Source organism: Vanellus vanellus (genome assembly GCF_965231255.1).
Source record: "Vanellus vanellus genome assembly, chromosome: 11".
Classification (NCBI taxonomy): Eukaryota; Metazoa; Chordata; class Aves; order Charadriiformes; family Charadriidae; genus Vanellus; species Vanellus vanellus.
Window position 1 is genome coordinate 4,676,900 of NC_138916.1, and position 24,727 is coordinate 4,701,626.

Genomic DNA, 24,727 nt, shown 5'->3' on the forward strand with positions numbered 1-24,727 from the left:
CTTCTGCTCAGCAGAATTTCAACTATTGTTTGTTGCAAAATGCTGGTGGCAAGCAGCCGAGACAAATTCAGACACTACTGGGTTAATCCCACCCGGGCTCTGACAGCCCAGCAGCTTTTAAAAGAGACTAGTCAGAAAATGCCTGTGGCAAGCCAAAAGCAGATGTTAAAGGGACTGATAGACTACTAAATCTAAGCCTCTGCAACAGGTGAAACCGCAAATTTATTAGATCCCATTTCAGAATTATTTGGGCAGTTTGTCCCCATCCTACCAATGGGAAGCTCTTTCAGAAGAAAAGCTCCCAATGCTTAGAAACCTTTCATTTCCAGCCTAGCTTGTACTAGGCCAGTTCAGAATTACTTGTTTTGGTAACAATACTGTTCCTTAGGCCAATGGGCTCTTTTCTCTCTGACATTTACCCCCTTAAATAGTCTGCACACAGTTCATTTGTTTTCAGGCACTTTTTGCTGGGATAAACAAACACAACACTTCTTGTCTTCTCTTAGTCATTCTGGAAGCCATTTGCTGCATGCACTCCATTTTCTCTTTCTTGAAGGCAAAAAAATCAGACCTGTTCACAGCACTTGAAAAGAGGTTTCAAATCACTGCACAGTGGTTTGAGCACTTTGTTATAGAAGTGCTTGATAGACAAAGCCTGCTGTAATACGGCACAGACTTTTCTGACATACGTAATTCCTGCCATTTTCAGCTTCAAAACGTTCATATGCCTATGATTTACACTAAGAAGGAAAAACTTTATTTCAGCAGTTGGTGACATAGTTGTACAAGTCTTACCAGTAGGACAAGGCAACAGTTCCTACGGGAAGGTCAGCTATTGTGCTGAAACAGCTTATGTCCTTATACTTATTCATCATGACGTATCTGAACTGATGGAAGTTCTTTCATCCATTGCCATCTTTTGCAGCCACCCAGCCTAGTTTGGATAGGCTTTTGCTTCCTACAGGTTATCTTGTAGGTTGATGGCAGATGATCCCATTACTAGGAATAATTTCAGTATAATACCTCTAGAATTAAAGTTACTGGACTATGGACACAGCAAGATGAGTTACCATCTAGTACACACAGTGAAAAGCAGTACATAATAGAAGACAAGTTATATAATTATATAAGTCTTAATTATGTTATACCTAAAAGTTTCGGTCCTGTGTGTCTGCTTAGCTGTAGAAATAAAGAACTAATGACACTAAGACAGTTCTGTTCCTTCTTACATCTTGAATGAAACTAGAAGTTGCATTTTCTTGAAATGAAACCCAAACAAAACTAAACTGAAACCATCCAGACAAAAACTCTAGACAAAAAATTTCATCATTTAAAGTTTCATATATTGGAGTAGTTTTGGAAAGATAACTGAACAGTAATGAAAGTTACAGTAATACACACTGTGTTAGCTGTGCAAAGAGGGCTTGGGTTTTTTTGCCAGCTCAATTACTACAGTTCAATCTCCGCACACATTTCTGTGCCACCCCACACTATTTTTTTACACTCTGGCTAGAGTTTCTCATTTATCAAAAGCAAGAATCTCTACAGCAATAATAAAACAGATTCTTAAGAACATGAAAAAACTTTAATAACTTACTTTAGAAGCTTAACGTGCCATTCATACAAGCTGTCATTTACCAGTTCCACTGAATATATCCCTGTAGAAATATTAGATAGAATTAATTACGCACTAAAAGTTTAACAAGGTAAAATTTAGCAAAAACATTCTTTGCTTTTAAGTACAAATACTGTCAGTACGTGTATACAGTAGAGAGGATACTGATATACTGATAGAGGCACATCCTTCCTCCAACAGCAGAAGCACTTCTGAGCAACTACAAGGAAAAAAAGTTTTTTCACTTCTGTAACAGTAATTCCACATGAATCAAAATATTTTTCTGACACCTAACCATTTCCCCCCCCTCCCAGTTCCCCTTCAAACTTTCCACAGCTACAACTCCAGCTTGCTCAGTACACTCAGTATATTTTACACCCAGTAGAGGACCAACATACTTTTAAAACACTTAACACACAGTCTGAGTATGCAGCATTGTATTTCACAGGTTCTCGTCGGTATTGGCAGACCAGGACAGGACACCGGACAGTGTATGGAGTAGAAACCCAAAAAAAGATACTGCATTGGATGAAGCACATTCCCAACAGCTGACCAAAGAAGCCAGAAAGATGCATCAGAAGCATAGCTGTCTCTGGAAGCCAGCTGGTGATTTTCAGCGGTCCATTTGTTTTATGCACGTTAAACAATAGTTACGCATTTCACTCAAAGGGAAGGATGAAAGGTTATCTGCTGTTTTCTTGTACATTCAAGCTTCCTCTCCGCAGAAGTTCATGAGCAGCCCAGGAAAAAGCAGTACGTCTTTAACCATCAGACAAGATTTAGAAAACTGTATCAGTGATGTTCAAAAGTCTAATCTCTTCCCCTCCAGACTATTGATGCATATACACAAAACAACTATGATTACACTCGTTACCTGGTCTAATATTTAACGGCATATCTGTTGCTGACGTAATTATTTGGAAGACATGCAAATCAGGAATCTGCCTAGGATTTCTGAAGGCTATACAACCAGTAGACTGCAGTCACCACATTCTCTGCAACGAATTACAGTATTAATTTCTGAGTTTTATTTTTCTAGAGTACATTATCTTGCAGTTGAAACTTTTAAGCATGAGTACTTGGAGCACAGATGACATTTCAAGCTGTCCAGACACCTTTATTTCTAAAGCATTCTAAAACTCAGTAAACAAGGTAAAGAAACCATGCTTGTTTCTCCTTACCACAGTGCCACAAACAAGTGGGTACTGCACCCAAGATCATAATGTCAAATTTTTTTAAGTCTAGGACAACAAAGTCGGTCTGAAAAATTACTCACTGTGCTCTCAATGTCCCTTTTAATCAGCAGCTAGTCCAGAGCTGCCACACTTTTCTGTTCAAGGATGAACAATTTCCCAGATCCAAGGACACTATTTTTTGAATTGCCCTTAGTATAAGTGGAAGTAGCAAAGTGTAAGAATTCCAATTTGTACTGCGCTGATACAACAACAAACGAGTTGACATTCAGAACTCTACTCATTGTCAACTCCCATTAATGATTAGTCTATGTCACCGTTGTATCCAGAATATTTTCTGCCACATACATCCAAAAGGGAGCGAAGACTGGAAGAAGTAGCCTCTCAGTATTACAGCTTTGGCACCTAGCTCGAGTATAAAATACTGTTACAGACAACACAACAAGATACAGTACAGATTCTAACAATATCCTAAATAATGGAAGATCACAAGAGACCTTCCAACAGCTTGTTTGTTCACTAAGCCTTTAGCCCTATTCCTGCGTTCCTTTCACCACCCTAAAAGTCCTGCGCTCACCCAGAATTCAGGTATTGGTCCTTCAGCTCCATGGGTTACCAAGGTCCACATGTCTTGCCAGCTTCCACAAAGGAATAACTTTTGCTGGCCTTAAGAGCTGTACTATACCTAAAGCAGAAGTTGTAAAAGGGTTCTTCAGAGGGATATGCACAGTTCAGGACTGAGAAGAATGCACCTTAACAGAACAGCAAGCTAGTTAATGAACCTTTCAAGCACCCAGATTTTGAGCTGAATATTATCTGTGTCCCCTCATGAACAGCAGCAGCATCAGGGTTGCTTGCTGTCTTGATACAGAAGCTTCTTAACACCCCCATCCAAAGTTGAAGGGGGGTTTGTTTATATTTTTTTTTTTTTTTTAGTAGTCAAGAGGTGTTATTTGGAACCAGCTCGTATGCTTTTTTCTTAATGTAGGCATAATGAGGAAAAAAGTTACTGTCAAGAAGAATTTCTGATTAGTACCAGTTTCTGAGAGGTCCTTAAGATAGGGAAGGGAATCAAGGTAGGTTCCACTCACTTAAACACAGGAGGTTTTTTGTCTTGTTCCTCTAAAAGGCTCTCTGTAGGGGTGATGAAGTAAAAGCAAGCACACAGAACCATGAAGCAAACGGAAAAAAATGAGAGATGAAAAGTGGAAGAAAAACAATCCCTTCCAAAATAGAGGCAATGTCTTACTTATAGGAACTTTACTACAACTGGAAGTCAATCCCGTACAGTCTTTGGATAAAAGCAGAGAGTTGAGGTCAGTATATACAAACAACACAACGGCTAAAGTTATGAACAGAAAAGATTACATTTGATATTCCCAAATTCTTTGTTCCTCCCGCTCCCTACGTCGCAAATTATGTTAAGACCATTGTGAATTCTTCCATATGAACTAACCAAATCTCCCACTTCATATTTGGAAATGAGATCATCTTAGTTAGGAGGACTTGTGACTCCTATTATCAAAACAGGTTAATGAAACTTTGTCTGATTTATAGCAGAATATGTTAATTTGCTTCTGTTAGCTCATAAGAAAACAATTTTCTGTTTGTTTTTAAGGTTAGTTCTTCACCTAGATTTTCCAGGTGAAGCAACTTTCCTGTTGACAGCAAGCTTGTAGTCATCTTTTGCTTGGACTCCAACAGTGGTATTTCAATCACTAAAGGAATTTCAGTTCTAAAATGGATACTACCTTGAATATGTACCCACAGCTGAAGTCCTGACAATGTTTCTTAATGCTAGTTTTTTATATAACAGTTCAAGAGAAAATAAAAAAAATAATGGACTATTACTACAAGTATTACTCACTTCGGAAGTCTAAGTGTTGTCGTCCTATTGTCAATCCTGAAAACATGTAACCTCACATACACTAAAGTGATCCTTATGTGACTAAAAAGCAGCCTTAGATTTTCTGGGTTGTATTACAAAAAATGAAAACAGTGTTAAATTACCTTGCAGCAGTTACCAGAACCTTTAAGTTTCACAATGGTTCCCGTTGTGTGTTAATAATAAGAAATTAAGGGAAAAACAGACCATGAAGCAAGTACTCAGAACAAAGATCACATTAAAAAAAAAAAGTCAATTATGTACCATGCCCCTGCTCACATGGTGACAGTTATCTAAGAACAAAAGACAGAACTAAGCTATAAAAGCAGGAGTTTTGTCCAAAGGAGAGGAACTGATACGTAAATTCACTCAAGTCCTAAAACTAAATGAATCAGTAAGGAATGAATCTTACTAAGTTTTATAACAAACAGCATCATTTGCTGTCAAAATTTAATAAACGTATCAGTAGGACTGTGTTTCAAAGCAGGATTGCCATCAGTTTTATAGTGTCAACCTCCACAGGACATTTTCCTTCATTAATATGTTTTAAAGATCGATGCAAGGCATCCAGTTGCAGTCCTTTTACATATTCCTGAGTCATAAACTAGTAATAAGTTATTATACTCACCCTGTAGTATCTCAACTTTCTTTACAGTTTAGCAAGATTTACTTTTCCTCGTCATTTAGAGTATGCTTTCCTACATCAGGAGTTCAGTCTTTTGCAACTAGTTAAGACTTGTTATTAATCTAGAGCCAAGAAATGGCATTATTTAGCAACCCAAATCCTCACCTCAAACCACACCTATTATAGGGATACCTGGTTGTGCCTCCAGCAGTACCACTAACATGATTAAGCGCCATACAGTCTTTATAGTCAAGTAGATTTGTTATACCCAATCTTTGTTCCAACCACAAAAAACAAACCCGGAAAATCATACATGGGCATCCCTCATGACTTAATACAGATCTATTTCTAGGTCGTTCCTTAGACCCAATAATCCATTCTTTACCGGATGGATGGTGATTAGGGCATAATGGCAAGCACTCAGTTGCAATAAAGCCTAAAAGAAGTAGGGTACATTAAATCAACACTAGGTTACCTAATCAAATTCATACTTCAGACATTTTGCCACTGTCCACAGCACATAAAACTGTTTACCTAAAAGGTAAATAAGGTAAATCAAAACAGGAGCCCATTGTCTCTTCAACTCTGCCCTTTTATACGTGAATTAAAATGCCTTAGCCAACAAGTGAGATTTAAGACCACTAGAAATAAACTAGGGGGGAAGTTCAGGAAAGTAAAAGATAGAGGATTAAAGTTTAGAGTGTCTTTCTAATTGAGCATTCCTCCTGTTGCCATCCCTGCCCTGCACCAGGTTCTCATACCTGGCTGCAGTGATGGAGTTGTCTACTCAGCTGACCTATAGGAATACAGCTTGCCTGTAATCTATGTAATTTCTACTTCGTGTATGGTAACACTCAGACAATTCAATATACTGATTCCTTTACTGAGCTAGTTTAGATATAGCCCTTATATAGAGCAAATAGAACAGCCAGCCACCTACCTACCTAAAGCTGATCAGTGTTTGTTATTCCACCAAATTTAAAAGACAAGCTTGTTTTCTATTGCCATCCTTACTCCAAGGAATACATGGAGCTCAGGATCAGATTAACATCATCACAAACTAATAAAAGTAACAGCAGTGTAATTAAGGTTAAATCTTGTATAACAACAAAACCTTCTGCTGTTGAACACAAATCCCTCTGCGGCAAGAGTATTCTTGTGAGCAGTATTACCCACTGGTAGTGGCCAAAGCTTTTGTCCTATATACCTGGAGAGCTGAATTTCAGGTAGTTCTGAAAACTCAAGAAGTCCCACAGGAGTAATCTTGAGCTGTTCTTTGTAGTCATCCACCCCAAGAGCATTCTCATAGTTACACCAATCCTGTTAATTCTCATATGAAGCTTTGCATAACAAAAAGGAAGAACGTTTTAGAGGATATGTATCCTGACTTCCTTTGTCTCCACAAATACACTATTTTATACAATGAGATTATATAAAATGTATGCATCTATGTATTTTTATTTTTATATATAAGTGCACATAAATACACACATACACAACACATACATACGACAACAAAACACAGAAGGATTAGCAGGAAGTATTTGCCAAGAGAATTATTTTACAGTGTATTCTAAGATGGGAAATCTGAAACATTTTACCTGTTTTATAACTCTGTGATCTATATATATCCCTGAGTTCTTTCATAAGTCGATCTGAAGCCTGAACTGACCCAGAGACTGCACCCTGAAACAAACAAGAAGACTCCAAATAAGTGAAAAGTAATATTTACAAACAGCTTTATTTCCATTACAAAGTTATGCTAACTAGAAGGTATAAAGAATATATTCATTTCTGTATTAGGATTACATTTTTGAAAAATTACATATTCTACCGAGCAAAGACTACTCAAAAGAAAAAAGACACTCCCTCTAAAGCAGCACATTGATATATATTACTACGTGGTATAGGTGATACAAACTTTTAATCAAGGTACAACAACAGACATTTTTCTGTAAAGGAGTTAAATCTCTTTGGCATTTTGATTTCCAAGACATCCATAGTATGTTTCTAATAGGGAAATATTTCCTTTTACCTTCTGCTCTTATGCACTGGAAGGAAGAGTAAGACTAATCCTAAGAACAATCTCCCGCACATAAGGTTTCACTGTTTTCTTAGAAGTATATTTTTATTTGGTTATGAAAAAAGGTACAGGAGTAGGGAAGGAGGGAACTATCCACTATAGAACACCAGCTTCTACACAAAGATCAACCAATATATTTAGAAAATGCAGAACAAAAGCAACACTATTATTTGCAATAGAGTGAAAAAAAGTTCAGTCAACACTTATGCAGAGGAAAACTAAGGTAAGTAAATCTTAAAAACCAAAATACTTTGTTGTGATTTATCACAGTTCTTGCAGTTCATGCAACCAGAGCAGAAACCTCTTTTGTTCTTTCAGAGCTCAGTTCTGTATTACTGAGCATCTCAAAGCGATAGAAAGCTTAGTGTACCATTTCTGAACCTGATATTTCAGCCTGAGATATAATGCTAAAGCAAAAAAGGGGGGGGAGGGGGGGGAGTGACATGCATATAAAGTAACATGCATCAAGTGACATAAGTGACATGCATATACGAATATGACTAGCTCTAAAATCCACCAGTTATTGACAAATTAATGAACACACCGCTTATCAAGTAACTGATGCCTACTTATATCAACAACTGCTGCACTGGATGTATCCTGCACACATCCCCAAGGCTGACAGTTCTTTTACCTTGGTATTAACATTTGTCTCAATTTTGTGAGCTTTAAAGTGAGGACAGAACTTTTTCCTCTTACAAATTTGAAGCGCTTGTTTAAAATAACATGATCACCAAAAGTACCTAGATTACGCTCTCCAATTTAATGCTAAAGCTATCAGGAAAGATTTTGATACCAAACCTTAAGAGGTTACATGATTACCCTGCTTACACATTCCACCCAAAATATCATTTTACGTTCAAGATCTTTGGAAAACAGAGAGATAAAAATTAGTGTTACAAGATTTAAAATATGGAAAAGGAATGTGGACTGCAAAGGAGGTAAGGCAGCTATCACCCCAAACCCCAACCCTGTGAAACTTTGGTTTTCACCAGCAGTCTGTTTCCCGAAGGTTGACTATTTCATGAGACCCATGCAGTTCTCTGCTGCTGCTTGGACTTCAGTCACTCCCACTGAAATACAGGCTCATGAAATACATGCAGCTTATAAGGATGGCTTCAGAAGGGGAAATTAAAAAAACAAAACCAACCAACCACAAACCAAAAAGCCCCGACCAAGAATATAGCCTCCCTATATGATGATTAGTTTATGGGTCTGTTTTTCTACACCATCTTAACATTTGAAGAGATTTGTTTCTTGAGTTTCCTTTCAGACTCTATGAACTTCTACAAACAGATCCTTTTTCAACAGAAGTGTCAGACAAGTATTTCTGGAGGAATCTGAAGCAGCTATGACCACTGCCTGATACCTGAAACATCATCCCTGTTTGCCTGAAGTCAACAGTGATACTATATATTCTACAAGGTTTTAATTGTCGGATCAAATTATTTCTTAGTAACAGTTAAATATCAGTAATAGTTACTTGATGCTAAAGCCCCCACATACTCCTTTGTCTTCTCTGTTCAGTAGTATCATATAATACACTTAGCTTCACACTATAATCTGTAGACTACTCTTTTAGGCTATTCATTTTCATATTCCACTAGATTTAATTACGCAGATTACTGAAATTCCACTAGTTTTTCTTAATGGACCAGTATGAAGAACAAACTTTGTAATTAAATATGCAAATAAAAGGCAACTCCTTTCATCTGATTGAACAAAGGCTACACAAAGACAGGGCTCCAGACAAGTAATTTCTCAGTGTACTGAAGGCCCTGTCTATAGAGCATTAACAGACAAGGAAAGGATTCCTCTTCCTTTAACAGCAAGCAAATGAAGATTTATGAAAAAAAATACCCAGTCATTTATATACATTATTTGCAGATTACTACTATTTATACCCACTATTTGCAGATTAGCTGAAAAAGGAAGCATTACACGTAACAAGTTAACACAGTGTTAACCACCATTCTCTGTAAAACTGCTGTGCTTTTTCAGACCTGTATGTGAGCATTAAGGTTGAGACTCATGCACGTGTTCAGTTTGGAGGAAAGAAACTTCACAGAGAAGAGTCAAGATTTTGGCTTTCTTCTGTGCAGAGCTGTGCAATATCCTTGCCTCATCTGCTGTATTGCTTACTGAAAGAAGGAATTTTTCACAGAATATCAACCTCTAAATATAGGCTATTTAAAAAACTACTTAGATTCTCAAAGACATCCTGTGGAAAACTAGTTTCCTCATTGCATCTTTATTTCCATCAAATTAAGCTACTGAATTTCTGTATATAATGTTGGAAGTTCATCTTTGCATATGGAAATGTAAGTATCTTTTGTACTGTAGTAATTTAAAAAACAAAACTTAATACACCCACATCCTCTCGAGTGCCATTATAACTGCTGATAAACTGAAGTGGTATTAAAAAAAATAAAAAGGTTAGTTTCAGTGCACGTATGCTAGCCTCAACAGACTTTGTCTATAACTGTTTTTCAGCCTTTTTTCCGAGGAGTTTCTAGTTGGGCTACCCACTCCTGATATAGCAGTATTAGATATAGCTAGACTTGCTAATCTAAAGAATCAATAGACTGCAAAACAGTAATCTATGGTCAAGAGAAAGAGGCTAGCAAGCTTAACTTAAGAAGTTGAGCACCAAAGAACTGAACATGCTCTGAAATACCCTTGGAGGACATTGAAGAGGAAGCCTGCAGAGATTACCTGATGGTAACATGGTGCCAAACAGCATTGCTTTGAAACACAAAGTCTTCATTCTGGTGTCACTGTTGTTTTTTATAACTACTGCTAAAGTGCAGTTTAGAAGAGAGTACTACTTGCATCACACCATTGTGTGATATAGTAGAGCAGTGAGTTCAGTTTTTCCTATAATGGTACTAAAATGAAAAACTTTAACTTTCAATAACTCGTTATATGCGAATTATAATTTCAAAGACTGATTTCATATATAAATAACTGAGTATCCTTCTGGAAAAGTGGGACTTACCTCTCCAAGGGAGATAAAGCTCCCATTTCTCCAGTTGTGAGATCAAGACTTAGAGTCACAACTGCCTTAGAAATAACGGGTCGATCATAGGATCTGAGAGGTTCTGTCATGTGGGGTTGATGACAAGAGCAGAAAGGCACAGCCATTTGATCTGTAAACTGAAGAAGTTAAGAGCTGCCAGACAAGCCCCAAGTGACTTCTCTCCTATTAAGTAATCAAATAGACGCAGGAAGTCTCACTTTATCATCCTCTCCTGTACAAGCATACCTGTGGTGCTCCAGAACAGCGAGCAGGTAAGCTGGAGAAATCCCTGCTACAGGAGGTAAACATTTATGTGGACAATATGCCATTTGCTGAGAGTTGCAAATAACAGGAACACCTGGCGCAGGAATTCCCAGAGCCAAAACTGTTGGACATGAAAAATATTCATGAAATGCATTACTACAATCTTGTCCTGTTCTCAAACTCTTCCCTCTAAGGATGCACTTCTGCTACTGTCAGTAGTGTAAAACTTTGGTCCAAGTCAGTATAGGCATTGCATTTTTCAGAATCATTTCTATCCTTAATTAGTATTTTAGTGTGAACATATGTCCTGGTTTTACGTATAAATTTGAGTAATGTACTTCACAGAACAGTTAAGCAACCCCTAAGAAAACCAGGACTTCAGAACTACTGCATTCACAAGTCAGTGGGGCACACATTAACTGTGCAGAAATCAGCGCAGCACAAGCCGCTGCCCTAGCTGTCTGCTGCACTAAGTCTCCAGAGACACGAGGTTCTGCAGCCTCAGCTTTTCTCCTTTGGACATTTTCTTTTCCCCTTCCATCCCTCAAAACACAACCACAGTCTGCTCCTTAAATAAGTTATCTGAGGTAGGAGGTACAGTTCACTGCGGCTTTAAATCCAAATACCGGATTGTCTTGTTTTCTGTCTGATCAGAGAAATACTGGCACACATCAAAACAGCACAGTAAATTGCCTCACTCACAATACATTTCAGATAATTCGGCCACAAGACAAAAAAATTACCTGGCAAAACAAAACACAAAAAGTGGAAACTCCTCCAAGACAATAAAATAAAATCTGAAGTGATCCAAAAAGACCTAAAGAATAAAAGTTTGCTGTATTGTCACTGAACTTTCTCAGCATTTGTGCAGAAGTACATTCATTCCTGGAAGTCAAATTAGATTCATACTTACTTCAAGGATTAGACTGAAAAATGGAAATGACACCTTAGACTTCATAAAAATCTGAAGATGAAAGTGGAGACACTTGAGACTTCTAATGGAAAGTGCGTAAACTCCTCAGTAGGAAATGGAAAAAGCTAATAGTATTATCTAAATAAGAAAAGCACTAATCTCCAAAATGACTATCTGGGGAGAGACCTCTGAAAAGCGAGCAGCAGCAAGTTGTTAAATATTTGGAGTTAATGATTCCAGTTCAAAGACCTTTCTTTATTCCCAGTAAGCAAGTGGTTCTTTAAAGTTATTACAATGTTAAGAGGAGGATTAATTCTTGCTCCAAGTTACATACTGTACCGCAAGCCAAATTTAAGTTTATTTCCTGATGCCGGCAAGAATAGGATTAGGGATACTGCCAAGGAAGAGAACTAGTTTAGAAAATTAGTAGATACACATTCTTAACTTGTATAAAACACACAAACCCTAAAAACTCCTATGACAAAAGTCTTGAGCAGCAGAAAAATGTATTTAACCTGTTAAGAATATGTGAGAATGGGACTGTATGCGCTCCTTTCCTATGAAAAACCTTTAGCATGATCTGGAACTTCAACCTGCATTACAGCCACGAGGAGAGAGGATGACCCATGGATTTGGGCCAAAGAACACATAAAGAAACTGAAAAATCTTCTGGTTCCATTGGGCACTAGTCAAAGCCCTACATTAGGCTTCACGTTACCTCTTCCAGCAACAAGCATGTAAACGGCATGGCTTTGCTTTACTTTCTTCTGCTGAGGGAACAAAGTATACCAGACAAGCGGTGTAGCTTGTGTGAAAATCAGACTATGTTTAGCCACTACTTTTAAGTTTGTGAAACACATGCTGTCCTTTGCGCAAACACACTGTGAAGGGCTGTCAAGATTTGCATTCTGCTTTATGTTAGGATACTGAGCAAACTTCTGCTATCTTAGAGCACGTTTAATATGTTCTACTAAAAGTCCCATGTGTTGGCAACATAAAGGGGCACTTAAGTGCTACTAGGTTAGCTCTTCCCTAGGTCAATAGTGCAGCTATAGTTTTCAGTTCTCAGGCACTTAAGAGTAAACCCTCACAAGTCCTTTGAGAAGTTATTTAAGCAGCGCAGCTATTTCTGGTGACCCACAAAAATACCGTGGTTCCTCAGCAGCCGTTGAATACCCTGTTCCCTGTACTCAGCTGACCTTGTTTATGCACCAGCACCAGTGAGAGTGTCTTGGCATGAGAAACAGCTATTATGTAAGTTGAATCTGCTGTTGTCAAACAAAAACACAGCAGTGTTCATTTCAGCTCCACTAGATGTGGAGGGAAAATGCAAAAGGAATGGCAATACTTGCCAAATGGGAAAGAACAGATAGCAAAAGGAAATCGGCAGTTTTAAGAGGCTTTCCACACCAAGGAAGAATGTTGACACTACAAAGAAACTTTTTTCAGTTCTACCACATTTTTAGATGATGGTAAAGCAGACCGTGCCTTTCAGGCTGCAAGAGGATTTATTTTATTTAACAATTAATGAGTCCTTGCTATTAAAGGTCTGAGTTATAAACACAGAAATACACAGAATCTCAATAAGCATCTTCTCAAACTTTGAACAAACGTTTAAGTTTAAACAAAACCAGTAAGGGACCTTTGTGTTTATGGTTAGTGACTTGACTGTATAGCAAAAACAGTTTGGCACCTTATGTTTACCTGCTTTTAACTACTGAACTGCTCATCAGGTTTGGGGGTTTTTGTATGTGGTTTGGTTGGGGATTTTTTGTTTGTTTCACTTTTTTTTTTTGGAAGGAGTTATTATTACTGTACACTTTCCTTCAGACAACCTGACAGGTAACCACTGAATTGATACGCAAATCCAAGAGCAGTCTCCTCTAACCAGCTATCTCATGCTGCCTATTTCAGCAGAATGTAAGTCTTAAGTATTTTTGACAGGTTTGCACTCAAGTTATATTAGAACAGCACTGGGAAAGGAACGGAAGACTTGTAGTTGAAGAACTCTGATAGAAGCATTACTATTTTATTTCCATTGCAAAGCAGATGGCTACAAACCGAAACTTTTCTGTGTTAAAGTGTCGGTAACTAAGAGGAATAAGTTTTTTTTCTAAACTAGATAAAGCTATTTAGGGCCAGTAATTCACGACAAGAAGTAGTCAGGATTCTGCTAACTAAAGGAGCCTTTTCCCTAAATTCTTATGGCAACTAGATCTATCAGGAGTGCATCCAGTATTAAAAATGGATTGGCTTGGCTAGCGCTGAGCACTTTGAATGTATATAGCCCTCGCTACAAATCAAGAGAGGTTTACAACAGCAATTTTCCTAAATCTAGTAGCGTAGTTTAGGCTTTTCAGAAAATATTGACTGGAAAAATCGTCAAGTATAAGAACTAGAACAAAGTTGGTTCCTTGGGCAAAAATTCAGGTGTTCCCTACATACCAATGCTAAATCTTATTTCTTCCCTAAATACTTCCAGGTCCCTCCTCCCCTGTACCTAAATACTGCTCACATCCTCAACTATTAGCTTAATAATAGCACATCTTGTGTCTGGATGTGATTTACTTGTCCGCTGGCTTGCCAAACAGCATATAAAAACTTATGAGCTCACACAGTAGAGGGCAATTTAAACACCTTCTTTCTGTACAGGTGACTTATGAAAATTTTAGAACCCTTACCTTTGGCTTAAATTGGTCATGAGCAGAAGTATTGAATTTCATGTATTACATATTTTAAGCCTCCACGAAACAAGTTTTGACTTCTTCAGAAGCCAGGCTAAATAGAGTTGTATGACATCATCATTTCCTCCTACACGCACCTTTGAGAAGTAGAAGCTTCTCTGGAACCTGGCACTTGTGACAAAACATTTCTAAGCCTCTGGAGAACAAACAGTTTTTTCACAACTGCCTGCTGGCATGATCCCCCAGAAAACTGTGATAATGAAGCTGCAGAGCTGCCGAAGCTCTGTGTCTGGCTTTGCTTTATGTCTGGCAAAAAAACCCAACCCCTCGGTAATTTCCAAGCAGTGCAGATATTACTGAAAAACAAATTCATGCATAAAATGGATTTAAAGCACAAATTCCTAGGTTTACTAAGCATGTTAAGTCACCCATGACTTTTAATGCAGTCAGTTTTATATGTGGCTTTGTTATTTTAATAAGGGCTCAGCAACAAAAGTCATGCTTATGACCTAGATGCTTTCTATTGATTCTGCAAGGAATCTACTGTTTGTAACAAAGGCATCAAGGAAGAGACATAGGGACAACCAAATTGATACCTCTGGAAATCAGACAAGCAGTTAAATATCATTAAGAAGTGGGAAACCTGGATTAACCTGTAAGAGTTGACTCTAGTGAAAAGCTAAAAGATGCTTCTTCATCCAAAATGCCAAGAATACCCCAAGCCAGTTTGACAAAATAAATTATGATAGCATTCTCCCAGGGTGAATGAGTGTGCTCTGAAGTAGTTTTTGTGCTTCTGTGGGATGTGGACTGACAACTAACTTCCTGTGCCAAAAATTTTGATGAAAGATGAGTCTACTAAATGACCTTGGAATTTTAGCTGGCCTACTGAAACTTCTCCAAAAACAGCTATTTAGGTCCTGTAACTTGAAATGTTTGTCCTATATATGCTGGAAGTCAGCTACAGGTTAATTTATGTCTGGATGCATAGCAATAGGCTTTATTTGCTGGAAATAATTTCTATTTTAAAGCCAGAAGTATTGCAAAGAAAAAGCATAAATCATTAACTCACATTTAAGTGATCTTGCCTTTGATTTTTTCTGATTTTTTCTAAGATTGCAAGGTTCTCTTTTTCAATGCCTTCATCCTCAGATTTCTTCCCGTCAACTGGTTCCTCCTCCTTCATATCATAGTGATCCAGATCTTCAATGTCCTAAAGGATAGAGGAAAATTCACTGTAAATAACTTAACTATGCTCTTCGTTCAATGAAACCCTCTCCAAGGGCATTTAAGGATACAGCCACATACTACACAGCACTATGTATTATTGATTGTTGGATGTCATTTCTATTTTGCTCTGACTTCACTTTCTCAGCCGACAGTATTCACTGGAAGTATAGGGAGCCTTCACAATACACGAGACCCAAATTCACAACATGTTTCTGGTCACAGAAACAAGCACAATAAGACCTCTGTGAGACGTTAAGATTGTAGCGAATTAGCCCATTAAAGTAGGTAGAAAACAGGAAGTTAAGGCATTTTGAACAGGGCTTGAGAATCCAAAAGTACGCGAAGTTCAGGTGTCTCCAAGATGTTTCTAAAAGCACACTCTTTTTTCCATTACAATCCTAGCTCTATTGCACTTTGGGCAAACAATGATTAACATATCTGGCAGGGCTACAGCAACCCTTCAAGAAAGGTAAATATTAGAAAGCTACATGTACTTTACTCAAGGTGAACATTTCAGCTGAAGATTAGATGCAGCAATTTTGGAATGAGGATATGAGACAGAATTATGTGGTCAAGTATTCTGATCACACAAGCCAACATTTCAGAACTGAGTTCTAGACTAAGACACTGGAAAATCTTCCAGTCTGTTTTCTGAGACACGGTTATCTTGTTGCAGAGGAGCACTCTGAACTTAAAAGACAACTATCTGTAAGGTGATTCAAGTTCTATTTGTGGAGAAGAGGGGAAGGATGTAAATACCTTGAGGTGAAAAAGGAAGCACTACAGTAGCCACACCAGCAAGCTTATGAGTAGACAACTATCAGATATGCTCCAATATGCAGTACTCCACCACACCTGTGGCTACTCTTTATGCACCGTCTGTTTGCATGGCAGGAAAACCTGGCCATAAACACAAATTCAAGGATATCTTCTGTAGTAAGAAACACACCTATGTGGTGCCTTTGACACCGTTTCCTCCAACTGTAGCATATTTTAGACTAAATATTCTTTAAAATGCTCATGTTCCTCAAAAGAACAACATAGCCCTAGGAACCGTAGGCTGCTTTTCAATTTAGAAATTGAACTAGATTACCAGCTGAAGATATCAGTGCCACACACGATGCCAACTGACAGCTTATAAATAATGACAAATATAAATTTTTGTCTAAAGTAACCTGAACAGTGTGCAAAAGGCTACTTACAAGCCTGCAAGCAACAAAAGCCTTGCGGCAGCAGGAGACAGGAGCATATATACTACGTTTATAGAAACTCTGCCTCCAACAAGTGTGGTCTGGATCAGGCTAAATGTGGTCTAAGAGAAGCTGCTCCAAATTAATTCCAGAACAAGGGTAATGTTTAGGTCTTTTCTAAAGGAAGACCTTCTATTCGAAGAATGCATTATTCATTCTTACCTCACACCTTCTTCATTAAAAATCCAAATCTGAAGTAGTCAGAACAGTTCTCTTATTATAAGGCTATTTGGCTATTTATAGGGGTTTAAAAAGTAAGCATCTTGGAGCTATTCTAACATGTTGTAGAAGTAATTGAAAGGGCGGTTCTCACACAGTAAAAGATTCATTAAAAGGAGCACCATGTTGCCAGACAGCAACATAAAGTTTAGCGTGTCTGTTTCAGCTGTCCTTCCATTTCCTTCAAGGTATTATAGTTAAAAACTAGCTTGCCTGTTTAATAAATCAGAAAACTGGTTTACTCTTAGCGAGTCTGCTTCAATTTGGGAGGCGCTTTCAACTGTATCAGAGCCAGTTCATATGCTGCTTGAAATAGGAGTTAACAATGCAAACTTACTGATTTGGCACACAATGTTACGTATTGTTTGACTAAAGCACAAACAGATGTCCAATTCTCTGTATCCAAGTACCTCACAGCTGAGATCTAGGTTTAAGAAGAAAATTTCACTAGTTTTGGTGGTTGAAGTAAAAGCTGACATTAAGGTAAACATCCAAATTTATAACCGTCTTTTCTGTTGAACTCTAGGGAGATTACACTTTACAGTTTGGCTTAATAATTAGCAAGCCACTGCAGAGCAAAATGCCAGAATTCTACTAGATTAGGATAACAATCTCATATAGACATACTTCACCCATATCTTCTTCTTCCTCCTCCTCTGATGTAACTTCTTCTGTTGTTCCATTCTGCAATACAACAATGAGGTTTCTGCATAAATTGCGCATATGTTCCTTTCCTTCAAAAACAGGAAGTCTACTATCAAAGCAGTATATACAAGAGTTACGATTATCAAGGTCTGCAAAGGACTGAAGTTTAACGTGAAAGATACACAAAGAACCTTTCCTGGAGCATGACACCGGAGACTTTTGCATTAAGCAAAGATAAACAGAATGTCACAATTAATTTTACATTAAGTTTTAAGTGGAAACTTGAGATTCAGATAAGGATATCCTATTCTGAGCCAGTGACAAATGCAATAAACAAGCCAAGTGGGTTATAACTCATCATCTCTTAACCGTGAAATCAGATCATGGCTCTGACTAGAATCCATATACATGCTAGACCTCTCTAAAGAAAAACCCCAAACTTTAGACCTCTAAAACTTTGTGGATTTTTGTCTCGCTAGCTAGAACTTTTATGCAACAACTACTACCATCATATAGCCATTGTTATTAGATTATTTGATAAAATACTAAAACAATACATTGAGTTCATGTTTCATGGCTTTCCATTTCAGGATACCACTTCAAGCTCAGGAAGTTTGAGCTGCAGAAATACTCAGGAGTGTTCTGATACACTTGTGCTCTGCTTACTTTTCCTTTGGTAAAGAAGGAATGCCACTTGCTGTAGACAATGCAGGGGACTAGATGGATCTTTGGTCTGACTTGCTAAGGCCACTCTTATTTAACTTGCAAATTATCTGACATTTCTGGCTGAGAAACCTTCCATGAGATTGTTTTTGAGTTTCAGGTCAAAAGCAAGATTCTTCAACAAAGCTACTTCCTAATATTACAGGCCTACTGCCTTCCAATTGCACTGCTATGTAGGTGGCCAAGAGAAAAGACCTATAGGATTACAATTTGGCACATGACCAAAATTAAGCAAGTTATTTGTCATTACTATAGTACTGTCACCACAGGAAAACCATCTGTTACGCTACAGGAGTTTTTAGAAATCATGTCATCTTAACATGTATAAGCAAAAGAAGATATCATAATCTTATTAAAAATACAAGAAAAGCGAATGGTTACTGTCAGTTACCAGTTCTGTTTTCAGCACAATAGAAAACATTTTAGTTAACCAGAATGTTTCACAGCCCTTCACAATTCTTAATTTGTCAAGTGCGCAGAAAGTTAACAAGGCACCTCAGATACTCCCTACCCAATGCAGCATATGGTCTTGATATCCCATGTCTCTGCAAGGGATTGAAGAGGAAGGAAAACATCAATAGCAGTTCATCCAAGCGCATATTGTAAAACATACACTCTTCAAGAAAAAGCAAACAGCGTTCAATCACATCTACATTTTAGAAAAAAGTAAGTTTGGGAAGCACTAGGAATGCACCGCAATTAACTTAAACAGAATTTAGAAGGGAATGAAACTGACAGCACTGGTATCACATGCACACCTTTCAATGATACAGAAACTCCAAAGGAGATTGTGTAATATCGCACCATTATTAAATAGATTCCGCAAACAAAATTCAGATTGAGGACACCGTAAAGCAACAGTGCTTCATCCCTCAGTTCTGTCTTATACAAGGTATAATCATTCCCACCACCTCGTTTCTTGGAGTTGAAAAAACACAACTCCTTCATTGCCATAAGGAGGTTTCCACAGCTTTTTCATTTACCTGTCCAGCTGGTAATGGCTGATCTAACATTTCAACATCTGGATGCTGAGGAAGATTATATAATCTGCAGAGGTCACATATTAATCGCTTCAGCTGTTGAAGAAGCTATAAAAAAGAAAACACGGAAACGTCTATTCAAACCAAAGCATAAAACAATGTATTTTGAATTTTCTTCACTGTTGGTACTGAACTTTCAGTCAGCGTACAGCATTTTAACATGCACACCCTGGAATAAAGTTTAAAGATGCCTCTTTTTTGCTGTAGTCATTGTAATAAAATCCCCACAATGGGAAACTAAGGACAAAGCAGGTTAAAGATGGGTCGCATTCATCTCCTCATGTCAAGTGAATAAAGTCACGAGCGAAAGGAAAATCTGCTCTGGCAGCATCATCCATTCCAGGTATAGGTGCCTCAGCTACAAATCACTAGGGAATAATCAAATGATCATATTCCATGAGACAAGACGGTCCATTCCAGTTTGCTAGGTTAAAGAACCGCGTCTTCAAAAAACCAGGGAGGAACAGTCCGATTTCCACATCCTGAATCCCTTTCTAGGGCACACCAGGGAGGCACCAGAAGGCAAGACGAGCATTCACAAGGCATAGAAACTGACCAGCCTCGGAGCTAGAGCCCAAGTAGTCTGCTTGCGTATCTTCTATCAGGTTGAGGCACAATCTGTTACTATCACTCAATTCTGTTTCCAACTTTCAACCTTACATTGACTGCATCCTGTCAACTGCAAAATACAGAACACCTTTCACTCACTGTAATGTGATCCAGAAAATAAATTTAGTTCTGCAGAAACAGGAAAAAAAAAAAGTTTGCTTCTTGATCACCGTGCTAATTAAGTGGATTTCCATAGCTGTTAACTTTCCCTAGGCAGCCTCAGATCCCTAGTTAAGGCCAAGACCATAAAAGACTGTACTACTACATTTCCTAACTTTGAGGTCTTTGCATAGCAGAAAGACTTTGCATAGTCCTTTCTGTTATTTCTGCAGAAAGTACTGCAGAATAGTTTGCAAAATGGTCAACGCTTCATTATTTGCAGAATAATACCACAGATGAAGCTTAGAAAAATTACACATCCATTGATGGACTTTTCTTCCAGACACCAAAGGAAGTTTGTCTGGCCACTTGCAGAAAGCAGTGGGCAAGACCCGTTTCTGTTCACATATCCTTCAGCACTACTAGTAGTTACGCTTAGAGCGGCAACCTCCACTCCCCTTTAAGTATCTCTCCATAAAGGAGGGAGCCTCAGGCAACATGGCTTCAGCCAAGCTACAGCACAGACTGTATTCTCCTGATAGAATGATACCTCTACAACACTATTTGGTGTTTGTGTACTGTATTTCTTAAAATACACAATAAATTAAGGTATCTAAGAAAAACATAGTCCCTCCAAAATGTTCTACATGTGTAAAGCCTTGCTATTGGCAAGTTTAAATGCTCTTACCTTACCCTACCGCAAGTGAAAATTCAGCCTCTCCAGGGTTAAGAACTCATTTCCAAGCCCAAATCAAATGTTGCCCTTATGCTGAAAGCTTCAGTGCTTTTCCCTTCTCCAGTAGAATTCAACATTCCTGTTTAATAGGAGTGTTATTTATTCATCAGAGGCCATGAACTGCCATACCAGCCTGCACTACAAGAGTTACGACTTTCTTTCCTAGCAAACGTGGTGTGATGTTTCTGCATCGCTCATGTCATCCTTAACTCAAAAATAGAGCAGATGACACCAAAAGAACTGGTGTATCAGCAACTCATTTCTTGTGAGCACATACATGAGATGTGATACTTTTATGTTGCCAGAAGCTTCCTGTAAAAATCGTATTTTTCATCAGTGTAAAGACTCTACACCTGTTTGAAACTTCATGGGTGTCTCAAATGTCAGAAAATCTTTTAGCAGGCAGAAAGCAGGTTAATAAATCAAGAAGTTAGTTAGTAGATAGAACCACAGGTCTTAAAACTATTATTTGCAATATGTATAAGATGCTTAAAGTTGCACCGCTACACATTTTGTTGAGAAAATTTTTCCCTGCACAAACACTGCCTCACGGAGAGCTGGAGCATAAACTGTAACATTTCAGGAATTGTAATTTCTCCTCACACAGCTGTGTAAAGCTAGGCAAGCCGTTAATTTGTTTACAACTGCTGTGAAGCATACAAAAAAATTTAAATGCTGTGGGAAGTACACCACCACCAGCATTTGGCTGGTCCAAAGCTTGGAAAAGGAGATGAATACAACGTTAGATGTGTCTCTATGGAAAGAGACAATAAGGGCTGGGAAGAGAGTTAAGAACTGCTACCTGCCCTGCTTCCTCCTCGTCCTCTTCATGAGGAGTCCTGTCACCTGAATTGAAATTCGGAAGGAATCTTTGCAGCCAGGACCTAATACATTGTAATCTTCTCTCATTTCCTTCTGAACACAGCACCCCTGCGAGGTACGCAGGCACTCTCAAAGCAACAAGCTGCTGGCACAACCTGGACCAGCTTACACAGTGGCTGTGTCTGAAGAGGAGTCTCCCTGCAGCACATTTTCACCTTCTCCTCCGGCAGCACATTTTCACCTTCTCTTTTGCACTGGCACCAGCAATCACACAACCATGCAGCACCTAACAAGCTTTGAGACAGATCCACAGAAGCAACAATTTCACCATAAAGGGGGAGGCAGGAATTTGCAGCTGAGAGCAGGGACCCCCTTCCTTGGCAGCAGTCTATGCTTCAGGGTGAGCTTAACGCAACTGTCAAACTGCAGTTTCATTTTTATAGCTAAGTTGTTTTACTTGACATCAGTTTTTACAGTCTGCAAAGGTGGTGGCAGAGTGAGAAGCTGATCCTGTCTCTACAACCCTTCTTCCTTATTGCTATGTTTTTCCTCCACAGGAATTCATTTCATACCCTTGATCCTTCTGCCATGGATCACCACCACCATTATCCCTTATTCTCCACTCATACGTATGAAAAATCATAGGATACTTTGGGCTAAAAGGCACGTCTGGAAGTCATCTGATCCAACTCCCTGCTCTGAGGAGGCCCTAGCATGGTTTGGTATGTGTTAATGGTACATGAATAGACTGTATCAAAAGGGATAGCAGACTTCTGCCATGTATTAATAATTTAAATGTATTTCCAGGCTAACTTCACATGCTTGGCTAACGTAAAACGAATGCTTAACACACACTCTTTGCTGCTACTGAAGAAAAGTGGGCTATCAGTATACCAATAGTTTCCCTGGAATACAAACTGCGTAAAGCAGAAACTAAACAGCTACTAGAATGCATAAGCCACAGGGTATTAAAGAAGCAATGTCAGTAGCATGCATAAGGTAAATGCTCAAGTGAGCAAATACAATGACAAATGTATAAATTAATGATATAGATTATAATTAATATAAAAATAACAAAGTATACAACTATAATATAACTTGTAGTGCTTCAGGAGTTCTGAGAAGTTAGTAGCTCCTATGGACACCATAATGTTGTTTTAGAACACAAAACCACTTCTAAGAATTTTTTTTTTCCCGTGTTAACATCTTACAAATCTGAAAACAGTTTAGAACAATTTTTCTGAAACCTATCCTACATTAGGAGGCCTTTTTATGCACAAAGAGATCTTTCTAAGGCAGTATGAAAGCATTAACAATCTTAGGGTACCTTTAATTATATTAATATACTGCTGGGTTCACTACAAAGCACCTTGTTTTCTGATTACCAAGAAACACGGACTGAAGTAGTAGAGTGTAAGTGTACACATACTTATGCATCTATATACCTATATATACACACAATCTATATCTATACAAAAATAAACAAATCAATAAATCTTAGCCTACCACTGAAGGAAACTGCTGAAGAAGGATACAAGAGGAAACAGAGGGAAGAACTAACTGTAATTTGAAGCGTGACCACTACGTAGCTATCAGGTAGTCTGTGACAGTAACTGGCCTCACAGTCAGCAGCCCCGGGCAGTTTCAGAAAGTAAAGCAACTACCTGCACTCTGTCTCTATGATTCCCAATACATAATTAGTTGCTGCTGCATTGTTAGTTTGCAAGAGCCACCATTCTTTCTGGAAATGCCATCATGTGGGACTGAATGTACATTATTAATACAGAAACAGTGTGTTTAGGGACAGCAGCTTAAAGTTGTATGCATACTTATGCCAGAAATTCTATACTTTTGAAGCCTTCCATGCAAATTTAAGCCCTCAAGATTTGCAGAGTGTGAGAATTGAAGCTGCCCATCAGAATTTAAGTCCATTTCACTATTCCCTTTAAAAAGAAAACCTCCAAATCCTGTAGTTATATTTAATAACCCATGAAGTAGAGTTTAAGACTTTAGACCTGCAACTACAACTTCCATTATATTAAGCAGAACAATGAAAACGAAGGATTTAGCTTTTGCATGGCACAACCACTAGAAGGCAGCTGTCAGTTTCAGCCGCTTACCAACTCTAATGCAGTGCTGATTTTCAGGATCTGAAAGGGAATTCAGGAGATGCTATGGGTCAGAGAGAATTCTGTGGCCCCTTCATCTGCAGACTGGAACTTGTTCAATATGAACAGTCAAGCAACTACAGCCTCCAAACCTAATGCTATCTACGCTGATCATGTTCTTAACAACCTTTCAAAATGTTTAGTGTCTTGAGGAATTTTCATAGCAAAAAGCACCATGCTGATACCAAGGCAAGTAACACAGTTTCAGACCCACAGAAGATATTCCGGGAAGCGCGTGCATGATTTAAACAGATAAAACAGTTTTTCTTTTACCACATCAAATGACAAGGCTTCCATATATACAGCCCTGTCAAACTTTTATGCCTAAAGAGCACATTCTCAGTTTCCCAAACAGCTGATATTTGTCAAAAGTTACAAAACAAGAAGAAAGGGCAGAGTAATACCAAAGAACGCTACATCAGCATACATGTACTAGCGGTGCTTTTAGCACATTTGCTGTGTTCTGCTGAGCTCCTGGAAGAGTCCAATGCAATTTCCCATTCAAAATCTGACTGTTCCAATAACTTCATGAGTTTAGAGCAACATGGCACAAGCAATCCTTTCGATGCAATAAATTAAATGAAAAATCGTTTGAAACATTCTAAGAGTCTAGATTAAACTAAGTGAGTTTTTAGGAGACAGCGTGATACATCAGAAGCCTCTGGATTTCCACAAGCAGTAGTTCCTTACCCCTTCCTACCCTACTCCAAGAAGTCTGTGTTCCGCCCCTTCAAGGGCATCGGAGCAAGTGAGTTGCAAGTGGAAAGCTGTAGGGAGAAAAAACAAACCCAAAACCCACAAATCCAAGCCTTTTGAGCAAAACAAAGAAGTCAGATTTTGTAGTGTATTTGTCTCTTCAACCACTCCCATCTGTCTTCATCTTGGCATAACATGATGTGGGGTGG

The 24,727-nt window shown here is 38.4% G+C and overlaps 1 protein-coding gene across 1 annotated transcript in view; it reads right to left on the reverse strand.

Annotated features, from left to right (window-relative positions):
- Positions 1-24,727, reverse strand: part of UBE2Q2 (ubiquitin conjugating enzyme E2 Q2) — a 51,466-nt gene that overhangs the window by 7,276 nt on the left and 19,463 nt on the right. The window contains exons 3-7 of the mRNA XM_082488616.1: positions 19,332-19,436; positions 17,608-17,664; positions 15,354-15,494; positions 6,920-7,004; positions 1,598-1,658 (exon numbers count right to left, since the gene is read on the reverse strand). Coding sequence (XP_082344742.1) covers positions 1,598-1,658; positions 6,920-7,004; positions 15,354-15,494; positions 17,608-17,664; positions 19,332-19,436 — 449 coding nt within the window. The remainder of the gene's footprint in view (positions 1-1,597; positions 1,659-6,919; positions 7,005-15,353; positions 15,495-17,607; positions 17,665-19,331; positions 19,437-24,727) is intronic.